General features: G+C 39.6%; 1 protein-coding gene across 7 annotated transcripts in view; it reads left to right on the forward strand.

Moving 5' to 3' along the window:
- The window catches only part of acbd6 (acyl-CoA binding domain containing 6), a 192663-nt gene that overhangs the window by 57195 nt on the left and 109066 nt on the right, over nucleotides 1-26402 (forward strand). For 3 of the 7 annotated variants that reach the window (XM_043699915.1, XM_043699918.1, XM_043699919.1), the window contains exons 5-7: nucleotides 11825-11930; nucleotides 12120-12241; nucleotides 16972-17061. In XM_043699915.1, coding sequence (XP_043555850.1) covers nucleotides 11825-11930; nucleotides 12120-12241; nucleotides 16972-17061 — 318 coding nt within the window. Of the gene's footprint in view, nucleotides 1-11824; nucleotides 11931-12119; nucleotides 12242-16971; nucleotides 17062-20505; nucleotides 20770-26402 lie in introns of those variants that run through there. The other 4 variants (XM_043699916.1, XM_043699921.1, XM_043699917.1 and 1 more) reach the window with 3 other exon arrangements.

The following is a 26402-nucleotide window of genomic DNA, read 5'->3' on the forward strand; positions in this document are numbered from 1 at the left end:
CCACAAGTATCCAAAATGGTATACTTGTTCTTGAGGGGAACGGCTGCAGGGGGTCCCTGCACTGGCTGCTTCCTCCCAGTCCCCCTCACTGTCACCCATTTATCTGCCATCTTTGGAGTTACTACTTCCCTAAAGCTCCGATCTATGGCCCCCTCTGCCTCCCGAATGATCCTAAGTTCATCCAACTCCAGCTCCAGTTCCCTAGCACGGTCTTGGAGGAGCTGGAGATGGGTGCCCTTCCTGCAAGTGTTATCAGCAGGGACGTCCATGGCATCCCTCACCTCAAACATGTTGCAAGAGGAACATTGCGCTGCCTTCACTGCCATCCCTCTGAAAGTAACCTTTTATGAAAAAAAACTGGGTCTAAAGAATACAACAAGCAAAATGTAGCACTTACCTACTTACCACAACGGGTCTTATTATTTAGGTTAGAGGAGGAGGGCGGGTGGGAGACACTACCTCTGTAGTGCCTCGGGTTCTTCTCCTACGCGCTTTTAAAGGGACAAAAACCTACCCGGCTACCCCTCTGGTCTTCGTCACTTCCCTCTGCTGCTCCCGCTCTTTCTGTGAAGAGAAAAAAAAAACACCGCTGCCCGCTACCGGTAAGTAATTTTAAAACAAACTGTCTTACCTTAGCTGCTGCTCGCACTCAAAGTGACCGTTGGCGTCGAAGGGTGAGTATTTATACTCACTGCTTTCCTTCCCGGAAACATCTCTATGTTTCAATGACTCTTAAGTCATGAGCCATAATTTAAATATTCATAGTGTGCACTTCAGAGGGATGAGGAATTACTTGACCACAGTAAACTGGGGCATACTGTTAATGGGGAAACCTGCAGTCCACAACTGAAAGTATTTGACGTAATACAAAACCGATACATTACCATTAAAAGGCAAAGGCTCCAGATTGTTTTTGTAGTTCAGCAACTGTGGTCAACAAATGAGGTAAGAGACACTAACAGGCTAGGAAAAAGGTAACTTTGTTTTCTATCCTGTCAGTGTCTCGTTTTTCATTTGTACACTTTTTTCTGGGAGGAAAAGTAGAAATCTATTGGATGGGAGAGCTGTGAATCAAAGACAGTGAAACAAAAAGATGTGTTGCAATGGATTTAACACAAACTTGAAATAGGTATTGAAGTTGATGTTTCGATTTGCTGATTGTATAAATGCTTACTGTATCAAAAGGGTCCCCTCAGTTCAGATAAGTACAACAAAGTTCATTTGACACCTTTAGAAACTATAGGGAGTTGTATCAGACCAAAGAGGTTGACGTAATGTGCACCTTTATCTGAAGAGGGTTGGAATTGAAAAGAGATTATGACGGGCTTCAGTTGTACCGATGGTAGCCCTGACTCCATGTGGAGTATGGTGTCTGGGTTTCGGGCTCAAAACCACAGGAAAAGTACATTGGTGACGTAAAGAATGCATCTCAGATTCACCTGAAGGACTTTAAAAGTGAAAGCAGCTTGTGTTCCATAGAGTTTGGAAAGCTGGAGGATGGCCTAATTTAATCTTTATAATGATAAGAAGGTTTAATGATGTAGGTACAGAGAAACTACTCTGACGTTTGTAGAAGAGTGTTGGACTTGAAATCGAGAAGTCAGAACTTGTGGTTATTTGCAGTGGTTAGGCTTGTGCATGCAGTGACCACTGTTGAAGAGGGTCTCTGCCAAATTGCTTAGCTTGATAAAGAAGAGGTGGAATCCTATTTGATTAGAAGCTTTGGAAAAGAACACTCTGGCAAATCAACATTGCTGCTCTAAATCTGAAATTGTTTGCATCAATGACTTAACTGTTCGAAACGTGTGAAAAGAAAAGAAATGCTTATGTGTAATGATGAATTGCTGGACAGGACAAGTGTATGATTTCCTTAGAATTGTATGAAGTGGCCTGTTTGGTAATGGAGAAAATCCTTCAACTAAATTTGAGAATTGGCAGCTGAAATAACTACAAGGTGTCAACTAGATGGCTAACAGGAGCTTAAACATTTTTCATACAATTGGAATGACAGAATAGTATAAGAATGACTTGCCAATAATACAGTATAAATGCTTGATATGTTTGGGATGTTGATTGTAGGTATTTTAAGAGACATTAAAGGCTATTTTAATTGGGTGAACGTCAATATTAAAGTAAACATCAAACTGTCAGCTACATTTTTTACGAGTTAGTTCTGTTATGGTCAAAAGTAGTTTCTGCTCTCTGTTATTTTGAGTTTTTATAATCAAAAATTGTTTGAAATGCATAGCATATTTATAACATCTAAAAGGAAAAATGATAAGTTAATTTGGTGCAACACTTCAACAGAATTAGTTTGTTTTGATTTTAATTTGACTCATTCCCATTTGCTTATTTGTCACTATTATTTGCTTAGAATAGCTACATTTGTGTAGTATCAAACAGTTAATTCCCCATCTCGGTTTAAGCCAGGGGTGCCATGTTAGTGATCTTCAGGATCTGCAGTCCTCACTTTCTGCCATGATAATGAGCCAGTTTCCTGTATGTGGAATTTGCTAATAGTTCGTGTTATGTTGAGTAGTGACATTATAGATTTTAGTTCACAAATGAACTCATATCCGCCACAAATTCACCTGCACCTCCACACACATCATTTATTGCATCCGCTGCACCCGATGTGGCCTCCTCTATATTGGGGAGACAGGCCGCCTACTTGCGGAACGTTTCAGAGAACACCTCTGGGACACCCGGACCAACCAACCCAACCATCCGGCCTATCACCCTCACCTTGACCTCCTTCCACCTATTGCATCGCCAACGCCCCTCCCCCAAGTCCCTCCTCCCTACCTGTTATCTTAGTCTGCTGGACACACTTTCCTCATTCCTGAAGAAGGGCTTATGCCCGAAACGTCAATTCTCCTGTTCCTTGGATGCTGCCTGACCTGCTGCGCTTTTCCAGCAACACATTTTCAGCTCTGATCTCCAGCATCTGCAGTCCTTACTTTCTCCTCATTTGGAGTTAGATTTGCATTTTTGAGAGATGGAACCATTAGTTTTATGACTTTTGTTTTTATGTTTATACAGTACTATGCGTTGTCCTTCTAGGTTTACATTACTTTTGATTTGAAAGGCAGAAGTTTAGGTGAGTCCACAATGCCATAATCTTCACCAAACAAAGTGCTAAAAATCAATGTATTGTGATAGCTTGAGGGGTTGGGGTATGGAGGGGGTGTAAATTTGTAAGTTTGCTGCAAGTTAGGTTTTAAGCCTGAGTGAATGTATGTCCCTTTACGAAACTTAGTGCTGCCAAATCTGCTTCTCTGTACTTTCATATCTCCCCAACCCCTCATGTGATAGCATGCTGAGTAAGATGATGACTGGAATTGGAATTGTACAATCATGGAATTGTACAGCACAGAAAGAGGTCACTCAATCCATCAAAGCTATGCTGGATCTTTAACACTGTTATCCAGTTAGTCTACTTATAATGCTGTTTTCCCAAAGCTCTGCAAGTATTTTAGTTTCATATATTTGTCCAATTTCTCTATCTAAACAACATGCAGCATGTTTCTTATTTTACTTTGTCTTGCTGCTTGGCGTCTCCAATCACAAAGTCTATCATCGGGGTTGTTTTTGAAGCTGTTGATCAGAGTTGCTCATTTCCTAGGTTGGTGTGTGCATTTAAACATGAAAATGATCAGATATTAGTGTTTTTCTTTTACTTTGCAATGTAGTTTTGTTTTTAGTGGTTGAATTGTGTCGATTGTACACACAATTTTTCCTTGTGTGCTATTTGTGAGCAGGAGAAAAGTAGCCTTTCAATTTTATCACTTGAGTAGAATTAATTCTTACCCACCTGAAACTAACTGCATACAGATCAGCTCAGTAAACCCATAATTAAATGGACTTCTCTTTGGGAAAATAAATTCTGAATGAATGAATGAATTTCCCTTTCTTACCAGCAGAAATATGTAGACAGTTTAAAGAATTGTACTTCCTATCATTGCAATTTTGTCCTGAGAAGAAATTAAAGGCTGTTTAAACTGAACATTCTTCAGAGAATGGTGTCAGTTGTTTCAGTGAGGACTTCTAAATTAAAGATTACGAATTTAAAATATATTTTTTTAAAAGTTTATGTTGATTGAAGCGGAAATGTTAATGATGAATACTTGATCGAACAGTGCTGTGGCGCTCCCATTGTGCAATGCCATGGTGGTGGGGCACATGTTTGCACTTGTGATTCCCCACATGACGAGATTCAATTTCTGCTGCACCATCTGGGAGACAAAGTAAGAAATAAAGAGTCACTGCAGACACTGAAGTGACATCTGTTGGGGAATTAGGTAGAGGAGTAAGTTAGCACACTTAATAATTGCATCATGGAATCTGACTTTTAATTCAGCCCATACCATTGGGAGTGAAGTAATCCATCATGTTTTTGGACATTATTAGTGTAATAGAGGGGAGGTAGGAATCTTAAAAAGCTGTCCTGAATTAGTGCAAATTGACATTTTTACTCAAAGGTAGTTAGGCATTTGAGGAAGGTAGGTTGAGTAGGACAGGGATGATGCTATCTGTGTTGTATCTTTAATCAGTTTTATTCTGGATCTGGAAGCTTGAAACTGACTCCATTCTAATGATCAAAATACAATGGGATGGTGGTCGAATTTTCCTCAAAATACATAGGAAAACTCAATAATTGGGGTGAACAATTGGAGAAAACTCATCCTCCTAAACAGAATTGATAAGGAGCTGCTCTTCCAATCATAGGCTGTTTCTCTCACATGTTTGCTGCTGATTGGTTCACCACTGAACGTATCATTAGCAAGTGCAAGAACGGAACTGAAGAAGTGTCATCCCAGATTCGAAACATTAACTCTGTTTCTGGCTCCACAGTTGCTGCCAGATCTGTTGAGTTTCTCTAGCTCTTCCCATTTTTATTCTTGAACCCCAGTATCTGTTGCATTTCACTTCTGGTATTGAGAAATGGAGACCTCGTTGACAGTTAGCAACTGGTAAAGTTTAAAAACGGTTTTGACCACCCAACAATCAACAGACAGAACTGTATTAGAAGAATTCATGCTTTAAACAAGCCCAAAGGTCTTTATATATAAGATTTTAATAAAGCAAGCACTATTAAGCTAATTCCATAGTTTATATTTCTTATGCTATGAGCTCAAATATAATTTTGACTTCTATCCCTAAGAATTCCCTTCTGCTTAATGGCAATCTGGAAGGTACATATACATCTTTAAGGACTAACCCAATAGGTATGCTACAATAATTCATTACAATTCTCCTCAATTCCTTTTTTGGGTTACCAGCAGATGCACAGCCGCCTTTCCGCAGTTTTCCAAGTTAACTCTAACTGCTTTCTGCGACAAGGTTCCATGAGAACCACTGGAGGTTTCCTATCATAATTCAAACTAGACAAAAATAGCTGCTTTTCCCCTCAGAAAATCCAAACTGAGCATGATGTGTCTGAAGGGAGTAAGGCAAGGCTGGGTGGCCTCTAATGCCAGGGGTCTTAGAGATAAGACAGATGAGTTAAAGATATGGATTGACAGATGGGATCATTATGTTGTTGCCATCAGAGATGTGATTGAGGGAGGGACAAGACTGGCAACTTTAACATTAAAGCATAAGATCTTTAGGTGGGACAGGACAAGGTGCAAAAATTGAGGCACTGTTACGTTATTATTTAGGGAGTCAGTTTCTGCTGTAAGGAGGGCTAATATTTTTGAAAGGTCATAAAATGAGGCTTTGTAGGTAAAATTTAGGAATAAAAAGAGAACAGTCACACTATTAGGAGTGTCTTACAGGTCTCTAACCGGCTAGCAGTCAAAGAATGTGGCACTGGAAAAGCACAGCAAGTCAGGCAGCATCTGAGAAGTAGGAGAGATGATGTTTTGGGGCATAAGCCCTTTCATCAGGAATGTTGAGGGGGGAAGGGCACTGAGAGATAAATAGGAGGATGGAGGTGTGGCTGGGGTGAAGGTAGCTGGAAAGATAATAGATATATGCAGGTGAGGTGGGTGATTGTGATAAGTCGGTGAGGAGGTTGGGACTGATAGGTGGGAAGGAAGATGGACAAGTTAAGAGGGCGGTGCTGAGTTGGAGGGTTGGATCTGGATGAGGTTGGCATAGGAGAGATTTGGAAACTAGTAAAGGTGATGTTGATGGCATTTGTTTGAATGGTCCCAAGGCAGAACATGAGGCATTCTTTGTCCAGTGGTTGGGTGGCTTGGATTTGGCAGTGGAGGAGGCCCAGGACTTGCATGTCCTTGGTGAAGTGGCAGGTAATTGAGGAGCAAATTATGTAGTCAATTCACTAAAATGTGTAGACGTATTAATAGAGTAATTACATTAGGGATTTCAACTACCCCTATATTAATAGGGATAATCATTTTATAAAGCGTTTAGAGGAGGTAGATTTCTTGAAATGTATAGAGAAGAGCTTTTTATGTCAACATGCAAGTAGTCCTACAAAGGATGATGCAATGCTGACCTAATTGTGGAGAATGAAACTGGGCAGGTGTTTGGGATGACAGTGAGGAAGTATTTCAGTGATAGCAACCACTAATGGCACATTTTATGTTTATAAGGGAAAAGGAGAAAGATGATCTAATTTATTGTTCATTGTGTAAATAGAAAATGCTGAAGAAACTGGATAGGTCCGTAGCATCAGTTGAGAGAGAAACAGGGTCAGCATTTCAAGTCCAACATCAATGTTCTTCAGAACTGAGAAAGGCTGGAAGGCATTGCTTTTTTTTAGAGCTGTAGACAAAAGGGGAGGAGAAGCAAAAGGACTGCTAATGGTGTTATAGGAAAGGAATATAGATGAGGAATTGGTATTAAATGCATTAATGGTCTGTTTGAAAGCAGAAAAAGGGTTAGCTTTGCTGAGAACAAATCCATACAAATCCTGATGAGGATGTGGGGTAGAAGGAAGACAGTGTGTAATCAGAAATCGAAATGGATGGCAGTGTTCATGGTCTGAAGTTGATAAAATGTTCCTAGAGTTTGGATATTTAAAGATTTTTTTAAAATTTTGGAAACCAGCTCGCAGCTTTCTATCACCAACAGAGCACAAGTTAATATTATTAAACTGATAATAATTGTATCCTGTGAGCCAGGGACAGTTTAATGATTAGAAGATTGCCTCACCACCAAAACAAAGTTTTAAAGGTCCTGTTGTGATGATCAAAACAGTGAATATGAGGAATGATTGTGGTGCTACAAGAATCCATATAGATGAGTTTACGGAATGATATTTTGTTTGGTTATTATTGCTTTATTGCAATTATTCTACTGGCATGAGTGACCAGGAACCATCTATCTCATGATGCAAAACCCCTACATGGTTATCCCAATGTTCCATTGAGTTTATTCAGTGAACGGCTGAGCTGTAAAATGCCCATATTTCAGATTTTTTTGTAATCAACCTGCTTAGAGATGTTACTAGAGAGTGTAAAACTATTTACAAAGATGATGTAAGAACTTAGTGGGTACAACAATTTGAAAAGACTTAACAGCCAGGGCCCTTTAAGAAAGAGAGTATTGTGAGGTGGTGTGGCAGATCACTTTAACTTCTGAAAGAGTTTGATGAGATATAATTAAGTAGTTGCTGTGAGTGGCATGGATACCTTTTAAAAAAAGTGACCTAATTACATAAAAGAGAGAGGAATAGAATGATATGCTGATATGGTTGAATGACATGGGTAGGAGGAATGTTTTCTGAAGCATAAATACTGGCTTTGAATCAGTTGGGTCAAATGACTTACCTCAGTAAGCTGTGCTGCACCAATTTACAGTGACATTTTCTACTTAGGTGACTGCTACTTGAACTACCTCTTGACAAAATATTTTTTAAAAAATAAATAAAGTAGGAACTGCTGATATGTATGTTTGCAGTTAAACATTCGCTACCTTCTTATTGTATATGTTATGGGAGTGAAATATATATTCCTTTCTATACCAATATATAGAGAAAAGAACAAATTACTTGTACCCACAGCATTCAACTCTAATTTTGTACACTAATTTACTTGGAGCCCTGATAGAGCTGTTGGCGTGTGAAAAAGCGGCCAAAGTTTAAAACTCTTCAAGCATTTAATCTTCCCACCATGCCTTATGACTGCTAAGTGTTGTGTAACTTAATGGAGCACCTTGCTATTTTACCGGTGACACTTGCAGACGTGGGCTCTGGGATCAGTATGGGACTGTGTCTTGCTGATTAGTCACTCTGACAGACAGATGAACTGCTGGCAGATAATCCTGATTTATCATCAGGGTCAAGGGCTATTCATACATTATACAGAATGTCAAACACCGTTGTGCTCCCCTGCCCCTCCCACCCCTTTTCCAGGACTTGACATCTGGGCGCAAGAGGGAATAAGCTTAGTTACCAATTTATTCAACTTGCAAGAAGCATCTGGACACAAAATAATTAAAAATCTGTGATTCGGCTGTGGCTGATGCCTCAGAGACCCACTACCCCCCCCCCTCCACTTTTATTATGAAAAATATCACAGTTGTGGCAATAGATAATAGTCACACTTTGCAATTAAACAGTGGCGGTGACAGGGGAGAAGAGATGTACTGAGTTAATGAGCTTTCTTGCAGCTTGTGCACCGCACCCTCTGAAGTAGGGAAGTGATTAAAGTGCAAAGATAATTATAGATTAAGTGAATATTTCTCCCGGTGGACATCTCAATATAAACAATAACTGTTGCAGGAATCCCACGTGGACTTACTTCTGAACATGCTCCACTCATGTGTTATCTTTCAGCAGCATTGTGTTGATAGCAAGTTGAGTCTCTTGTTTACTCCAGTATTTCATTACCACAACGATAAATCTTTTTCCTACAATATTTTTCTGGTAATACAATGCTGCATGTATACAATTGTGGGAGCTTATTCTAAACAGTTACAGCTTTCCAAAAGTCTGTGCAACCCTGCCACGTTACAGGATCAGAATTTGGATATTTTGACAATATAGCATTTATGTATTACCATTGAAACACAGCAAAATATAAGTACACTGTGGTACCGAATAGAGAAATGTATGCACACTGTAACTTAATTTGGAAAAAGGAATTTTACAGGAAATCGATGATGTGATATATTGTGAAGCATGTGACTTTAAGGTAGAACCCAAATAGGAAATAGAGCACTTTGAAAAGTTGCATTGCAGCAATCTACTAATTGTGAAGTCAAATTTCATCTTTCACACCACTGTATGGATTAGTTGTATTGAATACCCAAGCTTAAAGCAATATGTTCTATTTATTTAATTCTGTTATAGGTAATACAGCAACAGGTTAATGGCAAACTTCCTCAATTCCTTGAAGACCTCTCTCTCCCTCTTCTTCGAACCAATCTATCTCCAACAATCAGTAGATCATCGGGCAACATTATAAAATAGTATTGGTTGAAGGCACCTGAAATTGAAATGTAAAATAGCACATTAAAATGTTACGGTGAAAGTAGCCCACTGTGTGAGATATGTAAACAGTATAACAGTACTTTTGTTTGAAAGTTCAGGCCCTTACCATGATAAGTTTTTAAATTGTATTCAATAAATCTAGCAACTTCCTACTAATGCTAGGGGAAAAAAGTGACCAATAAAATTTCCAAATTGTTGGAGGTGGTTAAGACCAGAAGTCACACAATACCAGATAATAGTCCAAAAGGTTTATTTGAAATCACAAGTTTTCAGAGTGCTGTTCCTTTGTCAGGTGAAGACTTCAGTGCACCAATTTCATATAAACTTGTTGGACTATAATCTTGTCCACCCCAGTCCAACACTAGCATCACCACATGGTGGTTAAGACCATAAGATGCAGGAGCGGAATTAGGCGATTTGGCCTGACAAGGTTGCTCTGCTCTTTGATTATGGCTGATACATTTCTCAACAACATCCTTGTATCTTCTCACGGTTACGTTTCATCCTTTTACTAATCAAGAGCCAATCGATCTCGGTCTTAAACACACTTAATGACTTTGCCTCCACAACCTTCCACAGCAGTGAGTTCTACCGATTCACCACCCTCTGGCTGAAGAAATTTCTCCTCCTCTCAGTTCAAAAGGGTCGTCCATTCACTCTGAGGCTGTGCCCTCTGGTCCTAGTATCGCCTACACATGGAAACATTTTGTCGATGTATACTAAATCCCACCCCTACCTCCACATCTTTCTAAACTCCATTGATTATAGACCGAGAATCCACAAATACTTCTCAATTGGTAAGCCCTTCGTTCTCAAGATCATTCTTGTGAACATCCCCCTCCAAGGCTAAAACATCCTTCCTTAGATATGGTGCCCACAACTGCTCATAATATTTCAATGTGGTCTGACCAGAGCTTTATACAGTATTAGCAATACATCTTTGCTCTTTTATTCTAACCCTAACAACTGAATGTGCATGTTAACCTTAAAAGAATTGTGGAGTAGGACTCCTAAATCCCTTAGTGCTTCAGATTTCTGAAGCCCTTCTCCATTTAGAACATAGTGTACACTTCTACCCTTTCTATCATAGTGCATAACCTCACACTTTCTCCATCTGTCACCTCATAGTCCACACTCATACCTTGTCCAAGTCCTTCTGCAGCCTCCCCACTTCCTCACTTTACCTATTCCTCTACCTACGTTTGTGTTGCCTGCAAACTTAGCAACAATGCTCTCAGTCCCTTTGTTAACTCTCAGAAATGAAACCAAGCAGCCCATATTACATGATTGATTTTTGCTGGCCTTTGCATGGTCTAACAAGTTAATTCATAAACCTTTTTTAGTTCCCTGTCCTCTTGGGGTCACTAGCTGCAGTAAATATCCCAGAAGCAAATAAGAAAAATGTGTGACTGCTTCTGGTCTTTGCCCTTTATACAGTGCACTACACGCCAGTATATTTCATTAGGGTTAGAATTTAGTTCATGATTGTCTTGGTATTGCCTTGTGTCCCACCACTCTTGGCACATCTTGATGCCCAACTTGATGTGCCATGTACTAGCAGCACAATGGGTCATTGATTAGCACTGCTGACACATCGTTCAAAGGACCTGGGCTCGATTCCAGCCTCAGATGACTTTCTCCCACAATCCAAAGGTGTACAGGCTAGGTAGGTTGGCTATGGGAAATGCAGGTTCACAGGGAGAGGGTACAGAGGTGGGCATTGGAGAAATGCTCTTTAGAGGGTCGGTGTGAATTCGAGGAGCCATATAGCCTGTTTCCCCACTGAAGGGATTCTATAATGTCTTAATTTAGACAACATCCAAGGCAACAGTAAATGGATGAGAAAAACTTCAGGTTCTGCATAACAACTGACAAAATTCACTTGTTCCTTGACAACCATCTTCCCATTTTTATGGTTAACTATTGTGCCAGGAAGTAAAACCTGCAGAATAGGAGAAACAAGATGATGCACACCCTTGGAAGCTTCAAAACATTTTGAAGAAGGGTCACTGGATTCAAAACAGTAACTCCGTTTCTTTTCTCCACAATTTCTGCCAGACCTGCTGAGTTCCTAAGGCAATTTCTGTTTGTGTTTCAGACTTCCAGCCTCCTCAGTTCTTTAAAACAAAACAAAGAACTGTGGAGTAAAATAATAATGCTTGGAGAAGTTGGGTGCTTTTAATTTCATGTAATTCAATTTTTGAGGAACATTTATGAAGCATAGAGATTGAAAATAAGATGAAAATTTTACTTTTAGTTTAATTTTGAGGAGAAAATAGGAGTTAAATGCCTTCATTGTCTAAACAACAAAATGAGAAGGTGGTCATGTGTCACCTCAATATTTTTAGTATCCATTTTGCAATTTCTTTTGAGCTTTGTTGTAACTGGTATGAAAATATTTTGTTTCATCTCTTACAGGGACGAAGACAAAACCATATTTGATCATTGCAGAGAGAACAATATTGACCATATTTTGAAAGCCCTTGTATCCGAGAATGTGGACGTTAACTTGAAGGACGAAGAGGTATGTTTTCCAAGGCTGATTCATTGCTGATTTCTACTCAACATTGCGTACGTACTTTGCAAGAATATTTAAATTCTCAATGATCTGTTCATTTGATAGAAATTCACATTGTCTATAGATGTGTTGTGGAGCAGAAGGTTTTTTATAAACATTTAGTCATAATAAAATATATTTTCTCTGTTGCTACAGGTTACAGATACAAATAGAAAGGGTGAAGTCTACTTCTGCACTGAAGCTATACATTATTCCCCGTGTCTGCGTGGGTTTCCTCCAGGTGCTCCGGTTTCCTCCCACAGTACAAAGATGTGCAGGTTAGGTGAATTGGCAATACTAAATTGCTCATAGCGTTCAGGGATGTGTAGATTAGGTACATTAGTCATGGGAAATGTAGAGTAATAGGGTAGGGGAATGGGTCTGGGTGAGATATTCTTCAAAGGATTGGTGTGGACTTGTTGGTGCAAATGGCCTTTTTTTCACACTGTAGGGATTCTATAATAATAATTATTTGTATGCCTGGAGAAGCAGTTACACTTTGATATTGAAGTTAACAATCCATTTGCAACTTCAGCTAACATAGAGTCAAAGTTGTGATGCTGCCAGCAATAGTTCTCAGGACAGGTATCGATAGTGGTCTGACATGGATGGCCACAGTACCAGTTTGAGTTGCTCCACCAACATTGACCTTTCTCTAATATTTTTACCTGGAGGGAGTCAAAAAATGTGTTGCTGGAAAAGCGCAGCAGGTCAGGCAGCATCCAAGGAGCAGGAGAATCGACGTTTTGGGCATAAGCCCTTCTTCCTGAAGAAGGGCTTATGCCCGAAACGTCGATTCTCCTGCTCCTTGGATGCTGCCTGACCTGCTGTGCTGTTCCAGCAACACATTTTCCAGCTCTGATCTCCAGCATCTGCAGTCCTCACTTTCTCCTACCTGGAGGGAGTCACCCAGTGAAGCATTAAGGAAATATAGTCTTGGGTTGAAGATATTTTACTGAATTCATTTGCTTCACGATTCAAACAAGATCTAAATTTGTTTTTGTTTTAAGTCTCTTCTGGCCAATTTCTTAATCAAGTAAATACTTTTGAGTTGTAGTTAATGAAACAGCTGAAAGCAATGTTAAGATTATATTGCTGGTTTTGTTACTAAATAATGCCAATAGTTTTTTTCATGTTGATTGTATTGAGTATACAGCGATAGAAAGCATGTGCATTTGAACTAGCAAAATCTAGCTTTCTTGCAGAGTATCAATCATGTTTTTAATATGAGGTTTTCAAATTTCATGTCTAATCTTTGAGTCAACTGAATCCATGCTCTGAAAAAAGCACTTTGAACTGCAATTCCTTTTCCATGAAAGATGTGAATATGGCAATATCTGTACTTCTTCAAGAGTTAAGTGGCGCCATCATCAAATACTCCCTTTTTACCAGAAAGTGTTGCTGAATCCAAATAGATTTTTTGAGTGTGTGTTATACACAGCCTTCTCCACTTGACAACAATGGAGAGCACAGTACAACCACCACAGCCAGTAACAGCAGGCTAAACTTTTGTCAGTATTGGTCAGTGCATGATAGTTATTATAAAACAATGGCTTAAGCTCATTATTTACTTTATAGAGTATGCAAGTGTCCCTTATAATTTGACTGTGAAATTTGACAAGCAGAGAATATTTTGGGCTATTTTCTGGCTGGGGTTCAATTGACATGAGCAGTAGAGGGCAGCATCTGATCGCAACAAATCAATGCAAGCCATTACTACCAGTATGAACATCTTCTCCCTTGTTAAAAGAATGCATTTTGCCACACACTTGAATAGCTGAAGTCTTTACACATTCATGGATTGAGACACTCAGAATTCAGCAGGGTTCTTTTGAAAACACAGATCAAATATCTATCTTTTCAACCATGACAACTCTTTTACTCTTTGAATGATGTAATTTCAGCAACTGCTTGAATTTGCATCATGCTGTGGTATTGAAATTCCTTGTTAACCTCAGACAAATATATGATCTCCAAAGAGCAATTAACTTTTCCTTATTGCAAACTGTTAGTTATGCTTATGCCATATTGGATTAACCTGAGTGTTGATATGCAAAGGTCATTTGACTTTTGTTTAGGCTGCATCTGGATACAGCTGAGTAGAACTTCTAGCTAGTTTCTAAAGCCATTATGCAAGATTAACAGACAAAATGAGCATTGAAAGACCACTTCGCAACACCTAGATTTGTCAGATTTTAGGAGTAGAAATATCCAGACTGAACTAGTTGATGGGATTGTGAGGACTGGAACTACCAGATTTTGTGGATGAAACAGGCTAGCTGTTCTGTAGCGAAAGTTATTGTGGCCCCATATGTGCTGAGTGAGATAACTGCTATATCTGAATTTTGGTCTGACAGTCTGCCTTGCTTTTCCTTTTGATTTGTATAATGTGATCACCTTGTCCTTTTAAATCTAACCAGATCTATCAGCTTATGCTTACTATAGATTTGGCTAAGTTCATCCTTTGCTGTACAGTTAAAATGTATCTGGTTGGTAATAGGCTTTATCACAACTTGGTTAAATTTGGTAGTTCATTTCAAATTTCTGTCCCTTTCTCTGAAAACTGATCCCTTGCCATGTAACTTGATCCATGGACCTAGCCTACTTGGCTTAGTTCATTTTCTTCATAGTTGGAGTTTGCATGTAAGCACAGGTAGGAAACATAACTTTCTGAGATAATATATTGGCAAAGTGAAAAGTGCAAACAACATTTACAATATATTGATGGATTATGGATGTAATATTAAGTTGAATAGTGCATTGATGTCAGGGACTTCATCTCTAAAATTCAGCTCTATGTTAAGTTTGGAGTAAGGCTATAATGTGTACTAGAACTGAATAATCATGGCAGTATCTGAATTGATCATTGGTGAATAAGTTTCGCTTGATGGCTCTGTTAGCAACTCCATCCAGCTCTTTGCTGATGACTCTGAGTAATTTGGAGGCAATTTTTTTTTGACTTGGATTTACCCTGTATAGTATAATAGTGATTGCTGTCAAAAGTAATTGGTTGACTTTGATATGTTTTTGAGTATCTTGGGAGTGTGATGAATATAACTTTTTCTTTCAGATATCACCCAGATTAATTCATTGTATCTGACACTTGATCTCCGAATATCCTTTGGTTAAATTTGGAGCCATTTCCAGAGAACAATTGATTTAGTTTTGAGAATGACACCTCATACTCATTTTTTTTTCATTTCTTGTCTTATCTAGGCAGCACGGTGGCACAGTGGTTAGCACTGCTACCTCACAGCACCAGAGACCCGCGTTCAATTCCTGCCTCAGGCAACTGTCTGTGTGGAGTTTGCACATTCTCCCCGTGTCTGCGTGGATTTCCTCCGGGTGCTCTGGTTTCCTCCCATAGTCCAAAAATGTGCCCGTAGTGTTAGGTGAAGGGATAAATGTAGGGGAATGGGTCTGGGTGGGTTACTCTTCAGAGGGTCGGTGTGGACTTGTTGGGCTGAAGGCCTGTTTCCACACTCTAAGTAATCTAATCTAATCGTAATCTAATCTTATATTATCTGCTATATAGGTGTCCCTATTTGCTTATCTGAGCACACTAATATTCTTGATGCCATCAGTTAATTTGAGTGGTTTAGACTCATGGCCCCTTTTTAGTCTTGCCGAGGTTTGTTGGACTGTGTTGTTAGGTCATTTATTTGCTTGGTTTAGTGACTGCTTCATACCACTTTGTGTGTGGCTCCAACACAATAGATTAAGGTGAAATGGGTTAAATAAAGTATGTTTGTGAATACTCCACTTCAACCTTGTTGCTAATTGATCCTGAAGTTAAATACAGGATTGAGTCTGTTCTAAAGTGGAGTTCATCTTCATTTTTCAATGGACTTTTTCGTGGGATGTGGATGTTGTTGGCTAGGCCAACATTTATTGCCCATTCCTAATTTCTCTTGAAGACCTAGTGAGTTGCCTCCTTGAATGGTTGATTTCCTTAACACTATGGGTGTACAGCCCACCAGCAAAGGAAATCAAGGATTTCAGTTTGAATTCAATAATAACAACAAAGATCTGGAATTAAGAGTCTAATGATGACCATGAATCCATTATCAATTGCCATCTGGTTCACTAATATCCTTTAGAGAAGGAATCTCCCATCCTTACCTGGTCTGGCCAGCATGTGACTGCAGACCCCAGTAATGTGATTGGCTCTTAACTATTTTCTGGACAATGAGGAATGGGCAATAAATGCTGGCCTAGCCAAGAATTATTTTTTTTTAAAAATTGCTTGACTTAAATACAGTGAAGGAATGACAATATGATTCCAAGTCAGGATGGTGTGTGCTTTGAGGAAACTTGCAGCTGGTGGTATTTCCATGCATCTGCTTTCCTTATTTTTTCCAGCTGGTAGATATCATGAGAGAAGGTCCTGTCAAAGCTGCCTGGGTGAGTTGCTGCACTGCACTTTGCAGCATGAATTTAAAGCGAAAACTCACCAACTAACTCCCCTTCCCTCTTTTGACTGGATTGTCAAGATGACTGCCTCTTATCTCTTCAGTATACTAGTGATTTATGTTAAAGTACAGGAAAACATTGCGCAAAATTAAAAATGTTGCCATCGGCTATGCATAGGTTTTAAAAAACATGGGAAGATGTATTTAAAGTTTCAAGATCCAATTTTCCATCAATATGTTCAGCAAGTTAGTTCACAATGCTGCATTACATTTTGGAATATTGTGCTGTTGACCACACCAGTCTAAAAACACACATTCCTACCAGCTCTGAGAATGCTACCAGCTTTGCTGTCTAAATTGTCTGTGAAATCCAAAGCAACATTAATAATTATAAGTGGGATGAATGTGATATTAAGTGTTGAACACTGTGAGTATTGATCCTTGCAAAAGTCAACATTTTAAGAAACCTCAGATCAATGCTGACACTTTGGTTTTTGTTGTTTTGGGATTACGACTTTGTGCTGATGTGATAGTTGAGTGGCTATAAATAAGCTTCCATTAATTCTTTATATCTCCCTTTAAATTTCTTCATGTAGGGAAGAGCCCTACTACATTGGGCATGTGATCGAGGTCATAAAGATCTGGTTGGCATGTTGCTCCAACAAAAAGCTGAAATCAACAGTCAGGTGAGTTGACAAGCCACCAGTTTTAGACTTCATTGAGTGTTATTTCTAATAGTTGGCCTTTATGATTTGTATGACAAATTTGGCTGATTCTTGTTTTGTAAAGTGTGAAATGAAAACAAATTACTTTCCCTATTACAACTTACTTTTATGTTTTAAGAGCAACAGCATTATGATGAGCATTAACGTCTCATTATTGTATGAACGTGCAATATTGTTCTGAAATTGAAAGCGGTTTAATAAAACAACAACTGCTGTGGTTCATCAACATACAGGATAGTGAATATGTTTTCTCATAATACATTATAAGAATTTGTAACTGTTCCCTTTGCTCTTGGCAGTAAGACATTGCTTTTAAAAATATTTTTGAATGGTTATTTAGCATGTAAGTAGATATGTGAAAGTAGATCATTTGATATGAGTAATGGTGAATTATTGGGTTTGCTTCCCTTCTGGGGTAAATATATCTAATTACTCCAACTGGGAAATTAACCCATTAAACACCCCTCTGGGCACGAAACCTCCATTGTTTGTATTTCCATTCTCTCGAGAGAAGAAATCGCATGAGTTTTTAAAAAAATGCTATGCTAGTAAAGTAGAAATATGTCACACCTCTGATTTTGGGGATCAAGTTGAAGCCTTAAGATGAAATCACTCCTGTTGAAATCTGCTTACTTTAATGCTGAGGACCAGATCTGATAATAGTGATCCCATTAGAGTGACATTACAGTTAACTTTCAAAGGAGGTGGACCAGGTGCCAGTTTGTTTTTCTCCTAACGTGCATGAAACAAACCTTGTAAATCTATTGTTTTAAGATTTTTGTTGCTGAGGATTATTTAACATGTTGATAGGACAAGTTTGGAGGAAGTGCTTTCAGTTGTGCAAAAACCTTCTCTCTCCACAAAATATCCAGGGTTGAAGTGACTTTTTTCATTCTCAAGCAGGACTGCCTCGTGGGATTAATTTTCCAATTTTAGAGACTTTTGATTTGATTTACTAAATGAGTTGCTAGATGAAATTTTGTTAAATTTTTTGTGCTTTGTGGACCCAACTCTCTAGATGGAATCAGGTTGCATTCCAGTGCTGGCTGGGGGGAGCTTGAAGGGGGTATTAACCACAATTATCACACTTGCCAATTACTCTGATAATGTTGGACAATGTCTCTTCACTCCTTTTTTTGTCATTTTAAATCCTGTTCACAAATTGTAGTTTGCTGCAAATCCTGGCAACAGATTGGAGTATTCCAGATCACAAATGGGAACTGAATTCCTTTTCTTTATCTTTCTTTGTAAATGAGAAAATCATTGAAAACAAGGTGCCAAGATTTAAATGATTCTTTGAGTAAGAATTTCAATTTATTTTTAGCCTCTTGAGGTTTTTTGTGTGTCATTTTCAGAAAACTGTTTGATTAAGGGAGACATTTTAATGAAATCCTGAACTAACCGAGTGTGATATTATGGTTTATGAAATTGCTTTATTTCTAATTTAGATCTTGCAGACCAAACTGAAAAGAAAATACTTCCTTTGGCAGGTGGTCTGTCTTGATTTGGTACCACTCAAACTTAGTGACCATTGCTGAGCAGAAACTCTCATCATAGTTGCAAACTAACCTGCTTATAAACTATGCTGGTTACTGCAGGATTTGGGGGAGTGGGTGTACTGTTGGTGCTGGGAAGGGAATAAAGGGCAGTAAAGGCAGGTTTTACTTTGTGACATAACAGGAATAATAATGTTGCCACAATTGGAGAAAATTTGTCTTGAATTTAGCAATATTCACGAGGCTGTTTTGTTATTATATGCTGGGTGCAATATGATGGTCAAAAATGAAAACAAAGCCCTGTTGAAACTTAGCCAGTCTGACCATATCTGTGGAGAGAGAAACAGAGATAACATCCTGAGTTTGAAATGACTTATTTTGGAACTGAAATATTCTTATTCCAGATTTATAATATCTGCTGCACTTTGCTTTTATTATAATGGTACAAGAATCTGCTGATTGTCTGACTTAAGCCTTACACCTTGTAATATGTTAAAAATCACACAACACCAGGTTATAGTCCAACAGGTTTAATTGGAAGCACACTAGCTTTCGGAGCGACGCTCCTTCATCAGGTGATCACCTGATCACCTGATGAAGGAGCGTCGCTCCGAAAGCTAGTGTGCTTCCAATTAAACCTGTTGGACCAAAACCTGGTGTTGTGTGATTTTTAACTTTGTACACCCCAGTCCAACACCGGCATCTCCGAATCATGACCTTGTAATATGTTACTGTGATAAATACAAAATAATTCCAACCAGTGGCTAAATATGTTTTTTGACAGTTGCTAAGTTATCAACACTAATATGAGAGCGCAGGGAAACTGATTAGACAGCGATGACCTTTCCTAAGAATATAAAATCTCTGCTGTTTGTCGAACTACTTCGGTCAATGCTTCAGGGTTTGTTAGGTTTTTATCATTCTTAAATTTATTTCAGAAATTTCTCTGCTACTAGAAATGTTCTTAGGTGTCAGCAAATGCAACTTTTTTGAAAATAGCTTTATTTTGCGCATGTGCACATATAAAGAAAATTGGAGAAGATTGTAAAGATCATTGTCAATGGACATTCTGTAAATTGTGAAGTATTGGAAATGAAACAGTATGATTGGGTTTCAGAAGCTTATAGATTCTGCAGGAAAAGGGCAATAGAATTTGCACAGTTTTTAGGTCCTTAGATGGATTGAACTATGTGATGATAGAGTGATTCATGACATTGGGGATGTGAGTATGGGAAATTAGTGTGTACAGTATCTTCTTTGGAAAACTGAGATGGGAAAGTTCAGAGGGAATGGAAGATTCATTAATCAACTTCCATTGCACTTAGTAACTACCATCCCCAATATTAAAGCTTGCATGATACGGTAATAAAAATAAGATCAAAAGAAGTAATGATAATATAGCTCACTGCATTTCAGTTAGGAACATAATAGCAGTAGGAATAGGCCATTCAGCCCTTTGAGCCTATTCTGCCATTCTAGATTGTAGCTGATCGTCTACCTCAACAGCAGATTCCATAATATCGACAAATCCCTTGGTGCCATTAGTAACTAGAAGTCTCACAAGTTCCCTGGACCTGTGAGACAGCACAAGTGTCACTGAACTACTGAACCACTGTGCCACTCACACCATTATATTTTACCTAATCAGTGCTGTATAAAACGTGCATTATCTTTTGAAGTTTGTAATTTTTGTAATTTTTATTTCAAAATCAAAGCACATCATTTATCAGAATATGTGCACAGTAAGAATTTCTGGTTTGTGTTATTAACCTGTGTATTCCAGTGGTATAGGGATATGTAATGTTCACAAGTGAATATGGGAAAGGTTAAACACTGCAAAACAGTATGATTTGTTAAATTATCTGTGTGATTTGCAGTGGCATTGTCTGATGTTCTTTATCTGCTACAGGTGTACAGAGGACAAAAAGTTCAGATGTGAAAGCAGCAGCTATTTAGAAACTTGAAACAGGATACCAGTAGTATATTGGCCTTTTTATACATCAGTGCACTCCCTTTGGAAAATGACCTGAGGCCAACAATTTTACCTTAGTTCAAGAGACTTAGAGTGGGCTGGCTTCATGCAGCATTGGACCAATCTATATAATTCATTTAGATCTAAATAAACCCTGTCTTTTTTTTCTCATCGCTCGTGTTTTTTTTAAATTGTTGATGGTTTTCTTGCTTGTTTTATTCCGTGTGCATTTATCAAATAAGATTGTAATAAAGAAGAGTACCATACTTAAACCTGTAAAGTAGAACAGTTAATTACCTTGATCAGCTTTTCTGATTATTTTTGCCCCTTTGCATCTTTTTACATGATTTATGTTGATGGCCTCTTTAGAAGAAGTAAGACGAAGGAGCTACTGAATATCATAATGTGAAGGAACCTGTTACTATTCCTATTAGCAGTATGACCATTTGACCTAGGGGTGCCTTGTAATTTAACACTGTTTGTTAGTTTAGCTTCCTGGCACTGCCACGTTCAATAACTCGGTTTTAATGATATCATCAGAAAATTCCTTAAGGCAAAAACACAAGTGAATGACTGACTGTTTAATTTAATCAATGCTTTTTAATTGTTTTAATGACTGATGAAGGGTTTTTGCCCGAAATGTGGATTTTCCTGCTCCTCGGATGCTGCCTGACCTGCTGTGCTTTTCCAGCGCCACTCTAATCTAAATGATATCGGGTCCACTTGGGCAGGAGTAATTTTTTAAAAAAGCAAGTGAAAAAGGTATTGGTAAGAGTAATGTACAGATCTTAAAACAATAGCCACTCTGTAGTAAAGGCTATAAATCAGCAAAAAATAGGAGCATGTAAAAATACAATGTTAATGTGGATGACTTTAATCTTATGTTGATTAGAAAAGGTAGCTATGACAATAAATTCACAGCATGCATTAAGGATAGTTTCTGAGAGGAATACGTCATGGAACAAACCAGGGACCAGTCTGACTTGGATGTGATAATGGTTAATGAAGCATACATATGACCTCGCGGTAAAAGGTACCCAAGAAGGGGTGATCATAATATGATAAAATTTAATATTCATTTTTAGAGTGAAAAGCTTGAAAATAACTATGTTTAACTTAAATACAAGGAATTACAATGAAATGAGGATAGTGTTACCTAACGTGAACTAGGAGGATAGGTTAGCAGAAATGACAGTAAGCAAGCAGTGGCAGACATTTAGGGAGGCAAACTATGTCTCATAGCAAAAATATATTCCAGTTAGAAGGAAAGGCTCTGAGGGATAAACCAAGCCTAGCAGTAGTAAAGGAGAGTATTAAATTGAAAGAAAAATCATAGAAGAAGGAAAATGTCAGTTATAGCCTTGAAGACTGGGAAAAATTCAGCATCAAGCAAAAGAAGATTAAAGTGATAAAGAGACAGAGCACAAAGTACATGGGCAAAATAATGAGGAATATAAAAACTGACAATAAGAGCCTCTTTAAATATCTAAAAAGGAAGAGAGAGGTGAAAGTGAACATAAGCCCCTTCGAAAATGAATCTGGGAAGATAGTTCTCTGGAACAAGGAAATGGCAGATGAGTTAAACAAATATTTTGCAACAGTCTTTACGGTGGAAGGTACTTCAAACTTCCCATTAATACTAAAGAATACAGGAACAAGTTAAGTACCATCATCACTTTTGGAGAAGTAGTATTAGACAAACTAATGGGACTACAGTCATACAGGTCCCTGGCCATTTTGGCCTGCATCCGATCATTTTAAAGGAGATAGCTGCAGAGATAGTGGATGCATTGATTGTAATTTTCCAAAAATCTTTTGATCCTGGAGAAGTATGAGAGGATTTAAAAACTGCCAATATGACAGAAGGAAGGTAGGCAAAAGGTGGATAACAGTGGATAACTGTAGTCCAATTAGCCTAACATCTACTGTGGAAAAGTATTGGAATCCATTAATACTGACATTATAGCAGACCATTTGCACAATCGTAATCTAATTAAGCAGAGTCAGCATGGCTAATGTGGAAATCACGTCTGACTAATAGAGTTTTTCAAGGAAGTCCAAAACAAAGTGGATAGTTGGGACAGGGGTGAGGAACCAGTAGATGTGCTGTACTGGGACTTCCAGAAGGCATTTGACAAGATACCTCACACAAGGTTAAGTCATGAATGGGGATAGGGGTTCTTTTTCAGGTTGGCAACCTCTGACTAGTGGGGTTCCACAGGGATTAGTGCCAGGACCACAATATACATTAACGACTTGAAGGAAGTGAATGTACTGTAGACAAATTTGCACACAACACAAAAATAGATGGAAAGGCTAGTTGCAAAAAGAATACAACTATTTTACAGAGAGAAATTGATAGGTAAGTAAGTGGACAAAAAGTTGGCAAATATATCTCTGCTGGGCAGCATGGTGGCTCAGTGGTTAGCACTGCTGCCTCACAGCACTAGGGTCCCAGGTTCAATTCCAGCCTCAGGTGACTGTCTGTCTGTGTGGAGTTTGTACATCCTCCCTGTGTCTGCGTGGGTTTCCTCCGGATGCTCCGGTTTCCTCCCACAGTCTAAAGATGTGCAGGTCAGGTGGATTGGCCCTGCTAAATTGCCCATAGTGTTAGGTGCATTAGTCAGAGGGAAATGGGTCTGGGTGGGTTACTCTTCGGAGGGTCGGTGTGGACTTGTTGGGCCGAGAGGCCTGTTTCCAAACTGTAGGGAATCTAATCTAATCATATAATGTGGAAAAATGCGAAGTTGTTCATTTACAAGGGAGAACAAAAGAACAGATTATTATTTATGTGGACAAAACTGCAAAAGATTGCCATTCAAAGGGATGTAGTGGTACTTGTACACAAAATGTAGAAAGCTAGCACACAGGTGCAGCAGAAAATCAGGAAGGCTAATGAAATGTTGACCTTTATTTCATGGGGGTTAGAGTATGAGAATAGGGAGGTCTTACTGCAACTGTACAAGTTGCAGGTGAGAGTACATCTAGAGTACTGTGAGCAGTTTTGGTCCCATTATTTAAGGAACATATCATTTCATAGGAAACAGTTCAGAGAAGGTTCGTGAATTATGCAAGAGTTGGGACTCTGCTCACTGAATTTTGGAAGAATAGGAGGTGATCTCATTGAAGCATGTAGGATGCTTGAGGCTTGACAGGGCAAATGCTGAGAGGATGTTTCACCTCACGGGAGAGTCCAATACTACTGAGCATAGTCTCAGACTCAGATGAGGAGAAATTTCTTCTGTCAGACGATTAAGAATCTTTGGAACTCCTTGCCACATAGAACTGTGGAGGCAGAGTTCTTGAGTGTATTTAAGGCTAAAATAGATAAATTATTAATTAATAGGATCAAGGAATCAAAGGTTATGGGGAAACTGAGGAAAATGGACATGAGGAATGTCAAATCAGCCACGATTCTCTGGAGTTGCAGAGCAGGCTCAAGCAGGCTCAAGGGTCCTTTTTCTATTTCCTATGGTCTTAACGTCTTATTGTAGATAAGAGAATAGTGCCTTCTTTGAGAACCACGTGGCCTTTTTATTTTTTGATGTTCTCTTCAGTGTTATGGTGGGCATGCGACAATGCTAGTTTACTGCATCTCTGTATAGAGGTGGACCTTGACCCAGCAAGTCCTAAATCTGTGAGTTAGTCTGGAAGATTATGTAGTCCTAAATACTCCACTCAATGTGTTATAATTATTTTTTATGTCACTATATAGAACACAAGTGGATGGAATATCATGTGGCTTGTTTAATTTGAGGTCTCCTGTTCCTATGTAATGGAGTCTTGAAGGTTCAGTACTGCTAATAATAAATAATTTAGAAATAGTGCTTTACCATGAATCAGAACAAATTATGATGTTCTACTGGATAGCTTCTTTCATAATTTGTAGTACATATGGTAGGAGGAGAAAGTGAGGTCTGCAGATGCTGGAGATCAAAGTTGAAACTTTATTGCTGGAACAGCACAGCAGGTCAGGCAGCATCCAGGGAACAGGAGATTCGGTGCCGGGCTGGAGGGATCCGGCTGAGACAAGGTGGGGGGAGGGGGGATGAAGAAACTGGTGAAGTCCATGTTCATCCCCTGTGGTTGGAGGGTTCCCAGTCGGAAGATAAGATGCTCCTCCTCCGACCGTCGGGTTGTTGTGGTTTGGCGGTGGATGAGTCCAATGACCTGCATATCCTCGGTGGAGTGGGAGGGGGAGTTGAAATGCTGTGCCACAGGTTGGTTGGGTTGGTTCGTCCGGGTGGCCCAGAGGTGCTCTCTGAATCGCTCCGCAAGTAGGCGGCCTGTCTCCCCAATATAGAGGAGGCCACACCGGCTGCAGCGGATGCAGTAGATGATGTGGGTGGAGGTGCAGGTGAATCTGTGGCGGATATGGGAGTTTCCTTTTGGGCCTTGGAGAGGAGTGAGGGGGGAGGTGTGGGCGCAAGTGTTGCACCTCCTGCGGTTGCAAGGGAAGGTGCCGGGAGTGGTGGTTGGGTCGGTGGGGGGTGTGGATCTGACAAGGGAGTCGCGGAGGGAGTGGTCTCTACGGAAAGCTGATAGGGGAGGGGAGGGAAATATATCCTTGGTGCTGGGTCTGTTTGGAGGTGGCGGAAGTGACGGCGGATGATGCGCTGTACATGGGGGTTGGTGGGGTGGTAGGTGGGGGCCAGTGGGGTTCTGTCCTGGTGGCGGTTGGTGGGGCGGGGCTCAAGGGCGGAGGAGCGGGAAGTGGAGGAGATGCGGTGGAGGGCACCGTCGACCACGTCGGGGGGGAAATTGCGGTCCTTGAAGAAGGAGGCCATCTGTGTTGTATGGTAGGCTTGGTACATATGGTAGGCTTGGTTCAGAAGGTCAGGAGGAATGGGATACAGGAAAATTTAGCTGTCTGGATATAGAATTGGCTGGTCGACAGAAGACAGCGAGTGGTAGTGGAAGGAGAGTCTTCTGCCTGGAAGTCAGTGGTCAGTGGTGTTCCACAGAGCTCTGTTCTTGGGCCCCTACTCTTTGTAATTTTTATTAATGACTTGGATGAGGAGATTGAAGGATGGATTAGTAAATTTGCAGACGATACAAAGGTTGGAGGTGTTGTTGACAGTATAGAGGACTGTCGTAGGCTGCAGCGTGACATTGACAGGATGCAGAGATGGGCTGAGAGGTGGCAGATGGAGTTCAACCTGGATAAATGCGAAGTGATGCATTTTGGAAGGTCGAACTTGAAAGTTGAGTACAGGATTAAAGATGGGATTCTTGGTGGTGTGGAGGAACAGCGGGATCTTGGTGTGCAGGTACATAGATCCTTCAAATTGCCACCCAAGTGGACAGGGTTGTTAAGAAAGCATATGGTGTTTTGGCTTTCATTAACAGGGGGAATGAGTTTAAGAACCGTGAGATCTTGTTGCAGCTCTATAAAACTTTGGTTAGACCACACTTGGAATACTGTGTCCAGTTCTGGTCACCCTATTATAGGAAAGATGTAGATGCTTTGGAGAGGGTTCAGAGGAGGTTTACCAGGATGCTGCCTGGAATGGAGGGCTTATCTTACGAAGAGAGGTTGACTGAGCTTGGACTTTTTTCATTGGAAAAAAGAAGGAAGAGAGGGGACCTAATTGAGGTGTACAAGATAATGAGAGGCATAGATAGAGTTGATAGCCAGAGACTTTTTCCCAGGGCAGAAATTGTTAACATGCGAGGTCATAGTTCTAAGCTGTTTCGCGGATAGTATAGAGGGGATGTCATAGGTGGGTTGTTTACGCAGAGACTTGTGAGAGCATGGAGTGTGTTGCCAGCAGCAGCTGTGGAAGCGAGGTCATTGTGGATATTTAAGAGACTGCTGGACATGCATATGGTCA

Source organism: Chiloscyllium plagiosum, chromosome 11 (genome assembly GCF_004010195.1).
Source record: "Chiloscyllium plagiosum isolate BGI_BamShark_2017 chromosome 11, ASM401019v2, whole genome shotgun sequence".
NCBI classification, from domain to species: Eukaryota; Metazoa; Chordata; class Chondrichthyes; order Orectolobiformes; family Hemiscylliidae; genus Chiloscyllium; species Chiloscyllium plagiosum.